Source organism: Notolepis coatsorum (assembly GCF_963971535.1).
Source record: "Notolepis coatsorum genome assembly, chromosome: 3".
Lineage (NCBI taxonomy): Eukaryota > Metazoa > Chordata > Actinopteri > Aulopiformes > Paralepididae > Notolepis > Notolepis coatsorum.
Genome location: NC_140167.1, coordinates 12,661,923 through 12,677,598, shown reverse-complemented (window position 1 = coordinate 12,677,598; position 15,676 = coordinate 12,661,923). Strand labels below are relative to the sequence as shown.

General features: G+C 47.7%; 1 protein-coding gene across 2 annotated transcripts in view; it reads right to left on the bottom strand.

Annotated features, from left to right (window-relative positions):
• Positions 1-2,347: 2,347 nt before the first annotated feature.
• The window catches only part of pcnx1 (pecanex 1), a 109,719-nt gene continuing 96,390 nt past the window's right edge, over positions 2,348-15,676 (bottom strand). For both annotated transcript variants that reach the window (XM_084309587.1, XM_084309588.1), the window contains 4 exons: positions 14,575-14,756; positions 11,566-12,044; positions 10,388-10,528; positions 2,348-3,716 (listed from right to left, as the gene is read on the bottom strand). In XM_084309587.1, the coding sequence (XP_084165713.1) occupies positions 3,576-3,716; positions 10,388-10,528; positions 11,566-12,044; positions 14,575-14,756 (943 nt within the window). In that variant the 3' untranslated portion in view covers positions 2,348-3,575. The remainder of the gene's footprint in view (positions 3,717-10,387; positions 10,529-11,565; positions 12,045-14,574; positions 14,757-15,676) is intronic.

Sequence of the window (15,676 nt, the reverse complement as noted above, 5' to 3'; positions counted from 1 at the left end):
CCAGACCTCTCTTGGCAGAGCCCGAGGTGTAGCCAGCAATAGCAACCTCTTGCCCCCATCCCAAAATCAACTCCAACCCCCACATCAGACCAAAACAATGTAAACAAAGTGCAATACCAAGAAGAACACTTTTTCGCAGTTTGATGGAATTACAGAAAGCGGACATATTGAAAAGACAAGACAATAAGAGAACTACCTGACATATACATTTAGGCTACCGCTGTCCTGTGACTTAAAGGGATAGTTAGTGATTTTTGCAACCCTAGCCCTATTTGTTACCATTGATCGACTACTTCCTCATACTAGCTCTGGCTAGTTGGCCACAAACCAATGCAAAGTCAATGGGGTCAAGCTCCTGTCTGTACAAGCCGACTTGAGGCTCACAGAAATGTACTCCACAGTGACACACAAAGTCAATTTCAGCGAGCCTCAGTCAGCTCGTACAGACAGGACAGCGTGACCCCATTGACTGTGCATTGGTTTGTGGCTAACTATCCGGAGCTGGTACGAGGAACAGCATGATTGTGCTGAGAAAGGACTCTTCAACATCATTGGTAAGTAAGAAATAGAGCTAGGATTCCCCAAATCTTCATACTTTTGATTATAAAGCAGGTCTAGGTGATACTATATAAATACTGTGACAGTATCAAAACGCTCAGTCCATGGAGAAATACACGGAGCCAAAACAGTGCCTTCAAATGAGCCGTTTGGACTTCCGTGAGTTTGTGATGTCACAACTATGTCGGCCCTCAGCATGGTCCGCCGCCCCAAACTTTGTACGCTGAAGAAAACACCAAGCGGTCATTTTGTCTCAGAGCCACAAGACGGAACGTTGTGGTATGATATTAATGAGCCTTTTGGGTGCCATTAACGAGTATACTCTCGTGTTTCTTTTTTGGATCTTTTGATCTTTTTCCTTTGATCCCTGTTCTAAACATCCAGCCGCAGCTCCGTGGCACAACGTTGGAATTGCAATGCCGATCGAAATTCGCCAGGTGGCAGTATTGCCTACCTTATGAACATCATGGGCCAGCTATTAGTGTGTTAGTACCAGCCCCCAAACAACTAGGTAGTCGTTGTGAGCAGCAGTGAGCAGGACACGTTCGACAATCGCGATCGCCTAGAGCGAACTATTGGATATGAAAAAGACTAAATGGATTATGATTATGGACGATAAGGTGCGTTTGTTGGACTAAGCACTACTGGTAAAACAACTATAATCAAACCGACCGATGAGGAAACCTATTCGGCTCCGTCTATAGTCTGGCCCGAGCAAATGAAGAAGACGGATGAGGGCTACCTACCGCGAGCAGCCGCAAGATTTGCACATATGCTGCGCAAAACACACTTTATCTCACAATCTAGAAAACCAGCCTGGATTTTAGTGAAACGAGGCAATGTTTAGCTTGGAATTGTTAACGAACGAAGGTATGTAGAAACAAACTATTTTTTACATGTCGACTAGAAATAGTGTCTGTCAAATGAGCCATACTACGGTCTCCATAACTATAATATAGAATATACAATAGCTCCGCAAAGATCGTGAAAATGGTCAAGAAAAGCTGGCGCCAGGCAGAGATGGGGAAAGTCGGTGGCACTCAAAGAGTTAAAGACACACAAAACAGCCTGCTTCATGTAGAGAGACACTGAAGAGAGAGGAGATGCAAAGCTATATTGAGATGGTTTTTGGTGGTTTTGAAACCACATATCTCCTTATGGATGTATGGGACCGTAAAACACTGAAAGCAGGTGCACTGATACCAGCCTGCAATCCTTGTGCTCTGTATCGATGAATGTTACCAAGAGTACTTGCACAATACCAAATAATAATGAGGTTTATCCATCAGTAAAAAAACTAAAGAGCAGGTTGGTATTTGGGTAGATTAAAACTTAAAGAAAAAGATTAAACTGTCCATAGAGAGAATACCCCCCACCCCCAAATAAGTTTTGAAAGGTCAATCATGGTCAATATAAAGTCAAGTTACTCAAGGAGTACTCAACAGGAAGTACTTGCACTTGGTTCAGCTAAAAGTGGCATCAGTGCACCTCTAATCAAACCATCTCAAATCCTGCCCTCTTTTCTTGATCCTCCAATCGCAACTGTTGCTTGTCCGAGGGTAGTCGTGATTGAAGGATCAAGAAAAGAGGGCAGGTTTTGAGATCGGTCCGTTGAAAGTTTAAAGTACATCCTCGTTCTTTTTTTTTGTTTGCCAACTAGAAAAACCCCACCAAATATAAGTATATGCATGAAACAATATATTGTGCAGGCTTATTAAAAGAGGATATCAGCAATAAATCAAACTGTTTTATTTCTCCATATAGAAAAGAATTAAGTTAAATAGGGAAACAGTCCATCAAAAATTCGGCATCTTGTTTTCAACCGATGGTCCTTTTATACATTAACCTTTGTCCCATAAATGAAAAAAAAAAAAAAAAAATGTAACAAAGTGTAAATACCATGTTCACAGTAATAAATATTCAAAACAAAAATCTTTTGTACATCGACATATATATATATATATATTCATATATATATATATACACACACATACATGTATATATATATATATATATACATATACACATATATATATATATAAATAATCATATACAGTAAAAACCTCTTTCAAGTTTATCAAACATAAAACAGTAAAACAAAAATGGCTGAAAACAGAATGATGATTGCATTTCTTTTCATTCCCAAGGCATCGGTAACCATGGCCATTCAGAGTCTGTAATAAATAAAATGTGATATTATCTCAAGATTGTAGTGCATTGCTGCAGCAAAAAAGGAAAAGAAAGAAGGAAAAAAAAAAAAATCATAGTGCAAGTATTTTTTCTCTTTTCTCGCATCATCATCTTGCAAATTCCAAAACCAAAATCGAAGAGGAATGACCCCAAAATAAAAAGTGTATGTTGAGCACAGCACCAGCAAATCTTTCCCACATAATCTACACCGTGAGTTCCTCTGTAGTCTTGGCAGCAAAAAAAAATAGCTTTCACATGTGTGAAACCATGGCAACTATTCAACACCAGGCTTATTTGGCAAATTATTCTGAGACAAAAAAAATTAAAAAAAATTCCCACACGCTCGTAACACTCAGTTCTGTCAGAATCATAAATCAAACCTGTATTAGTTTACAGAAACACACACACGCACGCACGCACTCACACACACACACACGCACACACACATGTGTGCATCTGCCAACAACAGAATCGATGAAATGCATAGAGAAAGAATTACCAGTAGCAATAATGAACTTAATAGGGTTGTTAACTGTCATGCAGCATTTCTGTGTGAGACGCAAAGCAAAGGCAGATCCTGTGGATGCAGTGAAGGATGTCTGGTGGTGACGGTGGACTCTGCCTCTCCTCACGCGTTTCCCTGGCTTCCTGCCCCCCCCCCCCCAGCAGTAAGGAAAAGGGGGACAGAGGGGGGGGGGGGAGAGACCCCCCGCGTTTCCTCGTCATCCGTGGGCTCTCTCGTGTCCCGCCTCCGGAAGCCGGGAAGTTCGGCTTTGTCCCGAAAAAAAAAGAAGAAAAAGGTGCGCGTGACGTGGCCCGCCCCCGGCTCACACCTCTGCCCCCAGCTCAATCACCCCGGTCTCTATGACGGGCACGAGCCTGTCTTCCACCTGGACCAGCAGGATGGGCTTGTCAATATGGGAGCGATTGGCTGCGTCTCGGCTACAAGGCACCCACCGGTGAATCACCTGCCAAGGGGGAGAGAGAGGAGGCGGTTAGAGAGAGAGAGGAGGCGGTTAGAGAGAGAGGAGGCGGTTAGAGAGAGAGAGGAGGCGGTTAGAGAGAGAGAGGAGGCGGTTAGAGATAGAGGAGGCGGTTAGAGAGAGAGAGGAGGCGGTTAGAGAGAGAGAGGAGGTTAGAGAGAGAGGAGGCGGTTAGAGAGAGAGAGGCGGTTAGAGAGAGAGAGGAGGTTAGAGAGAGAGAGGAGGCGGTTAGAGAGAGAGAGGAGGCGGTTAGAGAGAGAGGAGGCGGTTAGAGAGAGAGAGGAGGCGGTTAGAGAGAGAGAGGAGGTTAGAGAGAGAGGAGGCGGTTAGAGAGAGAGAGGCGGTTAGAGAGAGAGAGGAGGCGGTTAGAGAGAGAGGAGGCGGTTAGAGAGAGAGAGGAGGCGGTTAGAGAGAGAGGAGGCGGTTAGAGAGAGAGAGGAGGTTAGAGAGAGAGAGGAGGCGGTTAGAGAGAGAGAGGAGGTTAGAGAGAGAGAGGAGGCGGTTAGAGAGAGAGAGGAGGTGGTTAGAGAGAGAGAGGAGGCGGTTAGAGAGAGGGGAGGCGGTTAGAGAGAGAGAGGAGGCGGTTAGAGAGAGAGAGGAGGTTAGAGAGAGAGAGGAGGCGGTTAGAGAGAGAGAGGAGGAGGTTAGAGAGAGAGAGGAGGCGGTTAGAGAGAGAGAGGAGGTTAGAGAGAGAGAGGAGGCGGTTAGAGAGAGAGAGGAGGCGGTTAGAGAGAGAGAGGAGGTTAGAGAGAGAGAGGAGGCGTTTAGAGAGAGAGAGGAGGCGGTTAGAGAGAGAGAGGAGGCGGTTAGAGAGAGAGAGGAGGCGGTTAGAGAGAGAGAGGAGGCGGTTAGAGAGAGAGGAGGCGGTTAGAGAGAGAGAGGAGGCGGTTAGAGAGAGAGGAGGCGGTTAGAGAGAGAGAGGAGGCGGTTAGAGAGAGAGAGGAGGCGGTTAGAGAGAGAGAGGAGGCGGTTAGAGAGAGAGAGGAGGTTAGAGAGAGAGAGGAGGCGGTTAGAGAGAGAGAGGAGGCGGTTAGAGAGAGAGAGGAGGCGGTTAGAGAGAGAGAGGAGGCGGTTAGAGAGAGAGGAGGCGGTTAGAGAGAGAGAGGAGGCGGTTAGAGAGAGAGAGGAGGCAGTTAGAGAGAGAGAGGAGGCAGTTAGAGAGAGAGGAGGCGGTTAGAGAGAGAGAGGAGGTTAGAGAGAGAGAGGAGGCAGTTAGAGAGAGAGGAGGCGGTTAGAGAGAGAGAGGAGGTTAGAGAGAGAGAGAGGAGGCGGTTAGAGAGAGAGGAGGCGGTTAGAGAGAGAGGAGGCGGTTAGAGAGAGAGGAGGCGGTTAGAGAGAGAGAGGAGGTTAGAGAGAGAGAGAGGAGGCGGTTAGAGAGAGAGGAGGCGGTTAGAGAGAGAGGAGGCGGTTAGAGAGAGAGGAGGTTAGAGAGAGAGAGGAGGCGGTTAGAGAGAGAGGAGGCGGTTAGAGAGAGAGAGGAGGTTAGAGAGAGAGAGAGGAGGCGGTTAGAGAGAGAGGAGGAGGCGTTTAGAGAGAGAGGAGGTTAGAGAGAGAGAGGAGGCGGTTAGAGAGAGAGGAGGCGGTTAGAGAGAGAGAGGAGGCGGTTAGAGAGAGAGAGGAGGTTAGAGAGAGAGAGGAGGCGGTTAGAGAGAGAGAGGAGGCGGTTAGAGAGAGAGAGGAGGCGGTTAGAGAGAGAGAGGAGGCGGTTAGAGAGAGAGAGGAGGCGGTTAGAGAGAGAGAGGAGGCGGTTAGAGAGAGAGAGGAGGCGGTTAGAGAGAGAGAGGAGGCAGTTAGAGAGAGAGAGGAGGCGGTTAGAGAGAGAGAGGAGGCAGTTAGAGAGAGAGGAGGCGGTTAGAGAGAGAGGAGGCGGTTAGAGAGAGAGAGGAGGCGGTTAGAGAGAGAGGAGGTTAGAGAGAGAGAGGAGGCGGTTAGAGAGAGAGGAGGCGGTTAGAGAGAGAGAGGAGGCGGTTAGAGAGAGAGAGGAGGTTAGAGAGAGAGAGGAGGCAGTTAGAGAGAGAAGAGGCGGTTAGAGAGAGAGAGGAGGCGGTTAGAGAGAGAGGAGGTTAGAGAGAGAGAGGAGGCGGTTAGAGAGAGAGGAGGCGGTTAGAGAGAGAGAGGAGGCGGTTAGAGAGAGAGGAGGCGGTTAGAGAGAGAGGAGGCGGTTAGAGAGAGAGAGGAGGTTAGAGAGAGAGAGGAGGCAGTTAGAGAGAGAGGAGGCGGTTAGAGAGAGAGGCGGCGGTTAGAGAGAGAGAGGAGGCGGTTAGAGAGAGAGAGGAGGCGGTTAGAGAGAGAGGAGGTGGTTAGAGAGAGAGGAGGCGGTTAGAGAGAGAGGAGGTGGTTAGAGAGAGAGGAGGCGGTTAGAGAGAGAGGAGGCGGTTAGAGAGAGAGAGGAGGCGGTTAGAGAGAGAGAGGAGGTTAGAGAGAGAGAGGAGGTTAGAGAGAGAGAGGAGGCGTTAGAGAGAGAGGAGGCGGTTAGAGAGAGAGAGGAGGCGGTTAGAGAGAGAGAGGAGGCGGTTAGAGAGAGAGAGGAGGTTAGAGAGAGAGGAGGAGGTTAGAGAGAGAGAGGAGGTTAGAGAGAGAGAGGAGGCGGTTAGAGAGAGAGAGGAGGCGTTAGAGAGAGAGAGGAGGCGGTTAGAGAGAGAGAGAGGAGGTGGTTAGAGAGAGAGGAGGCGGTTAGAGAGAGAGAGGAGGCGGTTAGAGAGAGAGAGGAGGCGGTTAGAGAGAGAGGAGGCGGTTAGAGAGAGAGAGGAGGCGGTTAGAGAGAGAGAGGAGGCGGTTAGAGAGAGAGAGGAGGTTAGAGAGAGAGGAGGAGGTTAGAGAGAGAGAGGAGGTTAGAGAGAGAGAGGAGGCGGTTAGAGAGAGAGAGGAGGCGTTAGAGAGAGAGAGAGGAGGTGGTTAGAGAGAGAGGAGGCGGTTAGAGAGAGAGAGGAGGCGGTTAGAGAGAGAGAGGAGGCGGTTAGAGAGAGAGAGGAGGTTAGAGAGAGAGAGGAGGTGGTTAGAGAGAGAGAGGAGGTTAGAGAGAGAGGAGGTGGTTAGAGAGAGAGGAGGCGGTTAGAGAGAGAGAGGAGGCGGTTAGAGAGAGAGAGGAGGTTAGAGAGAGAGGAGGAGGTTAGAGAGAGAGAGGAGGTTAGAGAGAGAGGAGGCGGTTAGAGAGAGAGAGGAGGTTAGAGAGAGAGGAGGAGGTTAGAGAGAGAGAGGAGGTTAGAGAGAGAGAGGAGGCGGTTAGAGAGAGAGAGGAGGCGTTAGAGAGAGAGAGAGGAGGTGGTTAGAGAGAGAGGAGGCGGTTAGAGAGAGAGAGAGGAGGTGGTTAGAGAGAGAGGAGGCGGTTAGAGAGAGAGAGGAGGCGGTTAGAGAGAGAGAGGAGGCGGTTAGAGAGAGAGGAGGCGGTTAGAGAGAGAGAGGAGGTGGTTAGAGAGAGAGAGGAGGAGGTTAGAGAGAGAGAGGAGGCGGTTAGAGAGAGAGAGGAGGCGGTTAGAGAGAGAGAGGAGGTTAGAGAGAGAGAGGAGGTGGTTAGAGAGAGAGGAGGCGGTTAGAGAGAGAGAGGAGGCGGTTAGAGAGAGAGAGGAGGCGGTTAGAGAGAGAGAGGAGGCGGTTAGAGAGAGAGAGGAGGCGTTAGAGAGAGAGAGAGGAGGTGGTTAGAGAGAGAGGAGGCGGTTAGAGAGAGAGAGAGGAGGTGGTTAGAGAGAGAGGAGGCGGTTAGAGAGAGAGAGGAGGCGGTTAGAGAGAGAGAGGAGGCGGTTAGAGAGAGAGGAGGCGGTTAGAGAGAGAGAGGAGGTGGTTAGAGAGAGAGAGGAGGAGGTTAGAGAGAGAGAGGAGGCGGTTAGAGAGAGAGAGGAGGCGGTTAGAGAGAGAGAGGAGGTTAGAGAGAGAGAGGAGGTGGTTAGAGAGAGAGGAGGCGGTTAGAGAGAGAGAGGAGGCGGTTAGAGAGAGAGAGGAGGCGGTTAGAGAGAGAGGAGGTTAGAGAGAGAGAGGAGGTGGTTAGAGAGAGAGGAGGCGGTTAGAGAGAGAGAGGAGGTGGTTAGAGAGAGAGGAGGCGGTTAGAGAGAGAGAGGAGGCGGTTAGAGAGAGAGAGGAGGCGGTTAGAGAGAGAGAGGAGGTTAGAGAGAGAGAGGAGGTGGTTAGAGAGAGAGGAGGCGGTTAGAGAGAGAGAGGAGGCGGTTAGAGAGAGAGGAGGCGGTTAGAGAGAGAGAGGAGGCGGTTAGAGAGAGAGGAGGCGGTTAGAGAGAGAGGAGGCGGTTAGAGAGAGAGAGGAGGCGGTTAGAGAGAGAGGAGGCGGTTAGAGAGAGAGAGGAGGCGGTTAGAGAGAGAGAGGAGGCGGTTAGAGAGAGAGGAGGCGGTTAGAGAGAGAGAGGAGGTTAGAGAGAGAGGAGGCGGTTAGAGAGAGAGAGGAGGCGGTTAGAGAGAGAGGAGGCGGTTAGAGAGAGAGGAGGCGGTTAGAGAGAGAGAGGAGGTTAGAGAGAGAGGAGGCGGTTAGAGAGAGAGGAGGCGGTTAGAGAGAGAGGAGGCGGTTAGAGAGAGAGAGGAGGCGGTTAGAGAGAGAGGAGGAGGTTAGAGAGAGAGAGGAGGTTAGAGAGAGAGAGGAGGTTAGAGAGAGGAGGCGTTAGAGAGAGAGAGGAGGCGGTTAGAGAGAGAGGAGGCGGTTAGAGAGAGAGGAGGCGGTTAGAGAGAGAGAGGAGGCGGTTAGAGAGAGAGAGGAGGCGGTTAGAGAGAGAGAGGAGGCGGTTAGAGAGAGAGAGGAGGTTAGAGAGAGAGAGGAGGTTAGAGAGAGAGAGGAGGTTAGAGAGAGGAGGCGTTAGAGAGAGAGAGGAGGCGGTTAGAGAGAGAGGAGGCGGTTAGAGAGAGAGGAGGCGGTTAGAGAGAGAGAGGAGGCGGTTAGAGAGAGAGAGGAGGCGGTTAGAGAGAGAGAGGAGGTTAGAGAGAGAGAGGAGGCAGTTAGAGAGAGAAGAGGCGGTTAGAGAGAGAGAGGAGGCGGTTAGAGAGAGAGAGGAGGCGGTTAGAGAGAGAGAGGAGGCGGTTAGAGAGAGAGGAGGCGGTTAGAGAGAGAGAGGAGGTTAGAGAGAGAGAGGAGGCGGTTAGAGAGAGAGAGGAGGCGGTTAGAGAGAGAGAGAGGAGGTGGTTAGAGAGAGAGAGGAGGCGTTAGAGAGAGAGAGGAGGCGTTAGAGAGAGAGAGGAGGCGGTTAGAGAGAGAGAGGAGGCGTTAGAGAGAGAGAGGAGGCGGTTAGAGAGAGAGAGGAGGCGTTAGAGAGAGAGAGGAGGCGGTTAGAGAGAGAGGAGGCGTTAGAGAGAGAGGAGGCGGTTAGAGAGAGAGGAGGCGGTTAGAGAGAGAGAGGAGGTTAGAGAGAGAGAGGAGGTTAGAGAGAGAGGAGGTTAGAGAGAGAGGAGGTTAGAGAGAGAGAGGAGGCGTTAGAGAGAGAGAGGAGGCGGTTAGAGAGAGAGGAGGCGGTTAGAGAGAGAGAGGAGGCGGTTAGAGAGAGAGAGGAGGCGGTTAGAGAGAGAGAGGAGGCGGTTAGAGAGAGAGAGGAGGCGGTTAGAGAGAGAGAGGAGGTTAGAGAGAGAGAGGAGGCAGTTAGAGAGAGAAGAGGCGGTTAGAGAGAGAGAGGAGGCGTTAGAGAGAGAGAGGAGGCGGTTAGAGAGAGAGAGAGGAGGCGTTAGAGAGAGAGAGGAGGAGTTAGAGAGAGAGAGAGGAGGCGTTAGAGAGAGAGAGGAGGCGGTTAGAGAGAGAGAGAGGAGGCGTTAGAGAGAGAGAGGAGGCGTTAGAGAGAGAGAGGAGGCGGTTAGCGTTACGGCAAAGTCAGCGAGCGAGACACTTAGAACTGAAGTAAAGACCCAGGAACAAGCTGAGGAGATAAAAAAAGACCCAGGCCAGATCTGAGGAGATTAAAAAAAGACCCAGGCCCGATCTGAGGAGATAAAAAAAGACCCAGGCCCGAGTTGAGGAGATTAAAAAAGACCCAGGCCCGATCTGCGGAGATTAAAAAAGGAACACAGCAACATTATGGGAGCCTAGCCGTTGGCTAGAAACACCTCTCCCTGAGTTTTTCTTTAAGCTAGGCTAGCTGATCCGTATCCGCTTCCATTCACTTGTGCTAAGCTAGGCTAGCTTGCAGCCGGATAGCTTTCTACTGAACGCACAGAGAGGACATTGGCATCTATCTTCTTGTCCGACTCTGGAGAAGACGGTAAAGCGTGTTGCCCATAATGTCGGCATGTTCCTTTAAGTCTCACCTCAGGACAACAATGAAGAGTTGTTAAAACACACTCTTGTTAAGTGGGAGACCCGTGACCCAATACAGGTCACTGTGTAATGATCTCCTCCAGACTAAACATCTCAACAAATAGGACATTTAAAATAGGCTTTCTAGTGGAAAAAAAAGAAACATTTCTAACATAAAAATATTGGGTTGTTAAAGGGATAGTTTGACATTTTAAATTTGGAATGCCATCCTCCAGCTAGCTGTGCCCCGTGGTCTAAAATAACGACCGCTAACCTTCCCCTTGGGGGAAACTGAAGGGCAAATGAAGAATATTTTCCTGCACAATGTGACAAAATGTCTAGTGGAGATTAACAACGACAAACAACTACAATTCAAAACATCAAAGTATCCAGTATTTGTGATGCACAGACGTAGGAAAAGCAAACGGGTGAAAGGACGTACATGTCCTTCCATGCCCTCCAGGGGGCTCCAGTCCCTCCAGCAGGTCCGTCCCGCCCTCAGCCTCACAGACTCGTCAGGCCACTGCAGCTCCTTGCGCTTCGATAGGTTGATGTTCTCCAGCACCTGGGTCACGTCCACGATCTGGGGCAGAACCACAGGACGACAACGCAGGGTGAGTTCCGACGCCTCGCCCAGTTCCTCCTCATCATCATCATCATCATCATCATCACCCGTTTATTATTTTTATTTTTTGTATCCACTTTTTCTCCTCCTGTTTTTCTGTGTTTTTCTCCCATCCCAATTTTAGTCGTTATGCCAATTCCCCCCCCCTCCCCTTCCTGGTCGTTGCTCGCATGTCGGTCTAGGGAGCCCTGAAGTCTAACAGATGCTTCCTCCGACACATAGGAGACAGCCAGCAGCATCTTTTCACCTGCCAGCGAGGACTCTCATTGGCGAAGTGTAACGTGTGGGAGGTCACACTACCTCCGCCATTTCCCTCCCTCGCTGTGCAGGCGCCCTGACCGACCTGTAGGAGTCGCTGTTTGTTTACAACGACCAGAATACCACCCCACCGGCTTCGCTCCCAATTGAGCCAGTATGACGGCCGGCAACGCCGACAGCCGGATTCGATACCAGTGTCTCTTGCGTTGTTGACGAACGCTTAGTGCGCTGCGCCACCCAGCCGCGCCACCCAGCCGCCCCATCATCACCCGTTTCTTGTGTCAGAATGAACTGCATGATTAACCTGTACTTGAATCCTTCAGATGACCATAGTAGCAGGCCAGGAAACGTGCCCCTTTCAACCACTTGGCCGTTAGCAGCCAGTGGATTCACATGTTCACCAGACACTTTTGTTATAATAATAATAATAATAATAATGACTTTAATACAAAAACATTTCACATATTTCCTATTATTTCATCTCCCGACAGCCGGGCTGCCCTCCAAAGAATTTTATACCTGTGCAAATGAAATGTAAGACTTTTTAAGGCCTTAAATTGAGAATTATGAATTTAATACTTTTTAATACCCTGAAACAAGTCGCAGTGAAACACTCTACCACGGCACAGAGATCGGGTGTTTTCTTTCAAAAGCGGTTACAGACGGTTCCAAGCAGCCATGTCGGAAGAAAAGAGAACCACGCAAAGAAAAAACGTTCCGTGCAAAATTCAACAAACCTGCACTCTGTAGGAGATGTCTTCCCTGCGCACGGTGGAGACGGTGGGGTTGTGTTGGTGCGGGTGGTGGTGGTGGTGGTGGTGGCCGGCGTGGTGCTGCTGCTGCTGCTGGCCCAGGAGGTCGGTGCAGGGCCCGTCGTTGCCCAGCAGGCCCACCAGCGTGTGCCTCTTGCAGGGCGGGATGCTGTGGCTGGAGAGCGAGGCGGAGGGGCCGGCCGCCGGGTCCGAGGCGGAGCCCGCCAGGCGGAGCTGCAGGGAGGCCGACGGGTCCAGGCGCAGCTGCAGGGAGGTGGGCAGCGTGCGCAGCGACAGCTGGCTGGCGGAGGAGCGGCGGCAGGGCTCCAGGCCCGTGGCGGAGGTGCGGAGGGACGAGTGGCGGCTGCTGCTGTAGCGGTAGGAGGACTGGCTGGCTACTGAGGCGCGGGCAGGGGAGTGACGCACCAGACCAGACTGGACTGACTGGCTACTCTGACTGGTGCCTGGACTCAGAGAGAGAGAGGGGGGGAGGCGGGGGTTAGGAGGAAGGCCCCCTGCGGACTAATAATAATAATAATGATGATAATAATGATAATGATGATAATAATAATACTACTACTACTACTACTACTACTACTACTACTACTACTACTACTAATGATGATAATAATAATGATACTAATAATAATAATGATAATAATAATAATGATACTAATAATAATAATGATAATAATAATAATGATACTAATAATAATAATGATAATAATAATAATAATAATAATAATAATAATAATAATAATAATAATAATAATAATACTACTACTAATAATGATAATGATTATAATAATACATTCCCAAAGTACCCATTCTCTTTACACGCACACAATAAATAAAATTACTTAATAAATACAGACTAGAGTAAAACAAACAATGTATCTTTGAGAACTGAACATCGTGTTCGAGACGTTACTGTCATTACAGCACAAGTATGATGGCTGCTAGACGTTACTGTCATTACAGCACAAGTATGATGGCTGCTAGACGTTACTGTCATTACAGCACAAGTATGATGGCTGCTAGACGTTACTGTCATTACAGCACAAGTATGATGGCTGCTAGACGTTAGTGTCATTACAGCACAAGTATGATGGCTGCTAGACGTTACTGTCATTACAGCACAAGTATGATGGCTGCTAGACGTTACTGTCATTACAGCACAAGTATGATGGCTGCTAGACGTTATTGTCATTACAGCACAAGTATGATGGCTGCTAGACGTTAGTGTCATAACAGCACAAGTATGATGGCTGCTAGACGTTATTGTCATTACAGCACAAGTATGATGGCTGCTAGACGTTACTGTCCTTACAGCACAAGTATGATGGCTGCTAGACGTTATTGTCATTACAGCACAAGTATGATGGCTGCTAGACGTTACTGTCATAACAGCACAAGTATGATGGCTGCTAGACGTTATTGTCATTACAGCACAAGTATGATGGCTGCTAGATGTTATTGTCTTTACAGCACAAGTATGATGGCTGCTAGACGTTATTGTCCTTACAGCACAAGTATGATGGCTGCTAGACGTTACTGTCATTACAGCACAAGTATGATGGCTGCTAGACGTTACTGTCATTACAGCACAAGTATGATGGCTGCTAGACGTTACTGTCATTACAGCACAAGTATGATGGCTGCTAGACGTTATTGTCATTACAGCACAAGTATGATGGCTGCTAGACGTTAGTGTCATAACAGCACAAGTATGATGGCTGCTAGACGTTACTGTCATAACAGCACAAGTATGATGGCTGCTAGACGTTAGTGTCATAACAGCACAAGTATGATGGCTGCTAGACGTTAGTATGATGGCTGCTAGATGTTATTGTCATTACAGCACAAGTATGATGGCTGCTAGACGTTACTGTCATTACAGCACAAGTATGATGGCTGCTAGACGTTATTGTCATTACAGCACAAGTATGATGGCTGCTAGACGTTACTGTCATTACAGCACAATTATGATGGCTGCTAGACGTTACTGTCATTACAGCACAAGTATGATGGCTGCTATTGTGAACATTCACATTTAAAGAGAGTAGAGGTTAAGTGCTTTCAGGTAATGTGTCACATTCACACACCAAAATACATGGCTGTTTAAAACATTTAAAAATGGACTTGGGCTATATTAACTGTATATTAACACAGTTGAGGGTGGAAAGGAATCCCAACCTGAGCGTGACATGAGAGCAAAATGGCGGCCATGTGAATATGGTTCAATGGTTCTTCTTCTCAGACTTTACTTATATATATTAGATTAAAATGTATCGTCGTCATACAACAGTACAACGAAAAGGAGTTTGGCATCCAACCAGAGTCCAAATGTAACAGTGCAGTATTAATATTCACTGTACAGGTGATTAAACTGGGTATCAAATTTATAAATTAGTACTACTTGAGTATATATATATTCAGTTCAATGAGAAAGTGTGTCCAAACTTTTGACTGGTACTGTATATATATATATAATACTGAAGGGGCAATCAACTGCAGGAAGGCATTAAAATGTAATAAAAAAACACTGACCATATGGGGTCATATGAATAAATACACGTCTTTAATCTATGATGAATCAGCGTTTAAAACGTTTAGTATTCTCTACTACTCTACTGAGACACCAGGAAGGCTGAAAGGGCAAGACAGCAGGGGAGACACAGGAGAGGGATCTGATCCAAGGTCAGCAGAGACGAAGAGTCTTATTAACCACTTCACCGTCTCCGAGCATGATGGACCCACCCATCTCAAACCCTGCCCTCTTTTCCTGATCCTCCAATCACAACTGTCGTTTCCCTCTGAGAAAGGGGGAGAAGTAACAGCTGTGATCAGAGGATCGAGAAAAGAGGGGCGGGATTTGAGAGCAGTCCAATTCTCTCATCTTTAAAAAATATTATTATTATTTGTATCACTATCATTATTATTATTACTATATTATTATTCCTCTTATCGTTTTTATTTTTGAAGAGTTCTCACCCAAAGAGTGTGGCTGGTAGGCCAGGGGAGGGGCAGGTCCAGGAATTCCACCCTGGGACACTGAGCTCTGTTGAGAGTCACTCACCCCTGTCCCATTCCCACTGGCACAGGACAGCCCGCCTGCGTCCGAGTCCTCGATGTTCCCTCCGCTGTTACAGCCCGCCCCGCAGCCCTTCCGTAACCTGGCCAGGGAGGAGAGGAAGGACTTTAACGTGCAATCACACCTGTCGCTCTCCGCGGGACCAACAGAGTAGGAGGACCGAGAGGAGAGGGCGGAGCTCGAGACGTGTAAAAATGTGAGTAACAAATTGTAAAGCGCTTTGGATAAAAGCGCTATATAAAAAAGCAGCCATAGCCATTTATGTGTCAATCAGGAGAGAGGGGGGTCCTTGGTGGATTTCTTATACAGGGAATCTGCAGGTTTCAACAAGTTACATTCAAGACCTTTCAAGACCTTTTAAGACCTTTTTAAGACCACTTAACTCATTCTGCGCCAATCATGTAATAATTAGGGCTGTCAGTTTATCGCGTTAATTAGATTAATTAATTACACAGCAAATTATCGCGTTATGAAAATTAACTCAAAATTAATTACAAAAAGAAAAAAAATATAATTTTTTTTTATAATATATATTTTTTTATCTCATTCATTCCATAAGAATGTAGAATACACATTTAATTTTTTTTTAATATGGTCCATTTGCATGTTCTTGGTATCCGATTCTAGAGATATCTATGAATCTCAGGGAATGTATTCCCAGTGTCAGAAATACTGTGGGCTAGATCCACAAAGAATGGATTGCACGGTGCAAGTTGCACCCTTACTTACAATTCATTACGAATTGAAAATGGGGGACCCTGATGTAAACAAGACGAAAGTCTTTCTCTGGTCTGCATCCCCTTAACAATTGTGTGTATTGAGCCGTACTGTATTGTACCCATTCTGCAATCTGTTGATAACATTTTCATTCAATCAATCAATCTGCGCGGTGATTGATTGAATGCAAATTTTATTTTGAGTAAATTGTAATGAACCAAATGAGAATATCAATAAATTTTTTTTTATCTTTGACTGTGAATAACACCATGCTCAAATTGACCA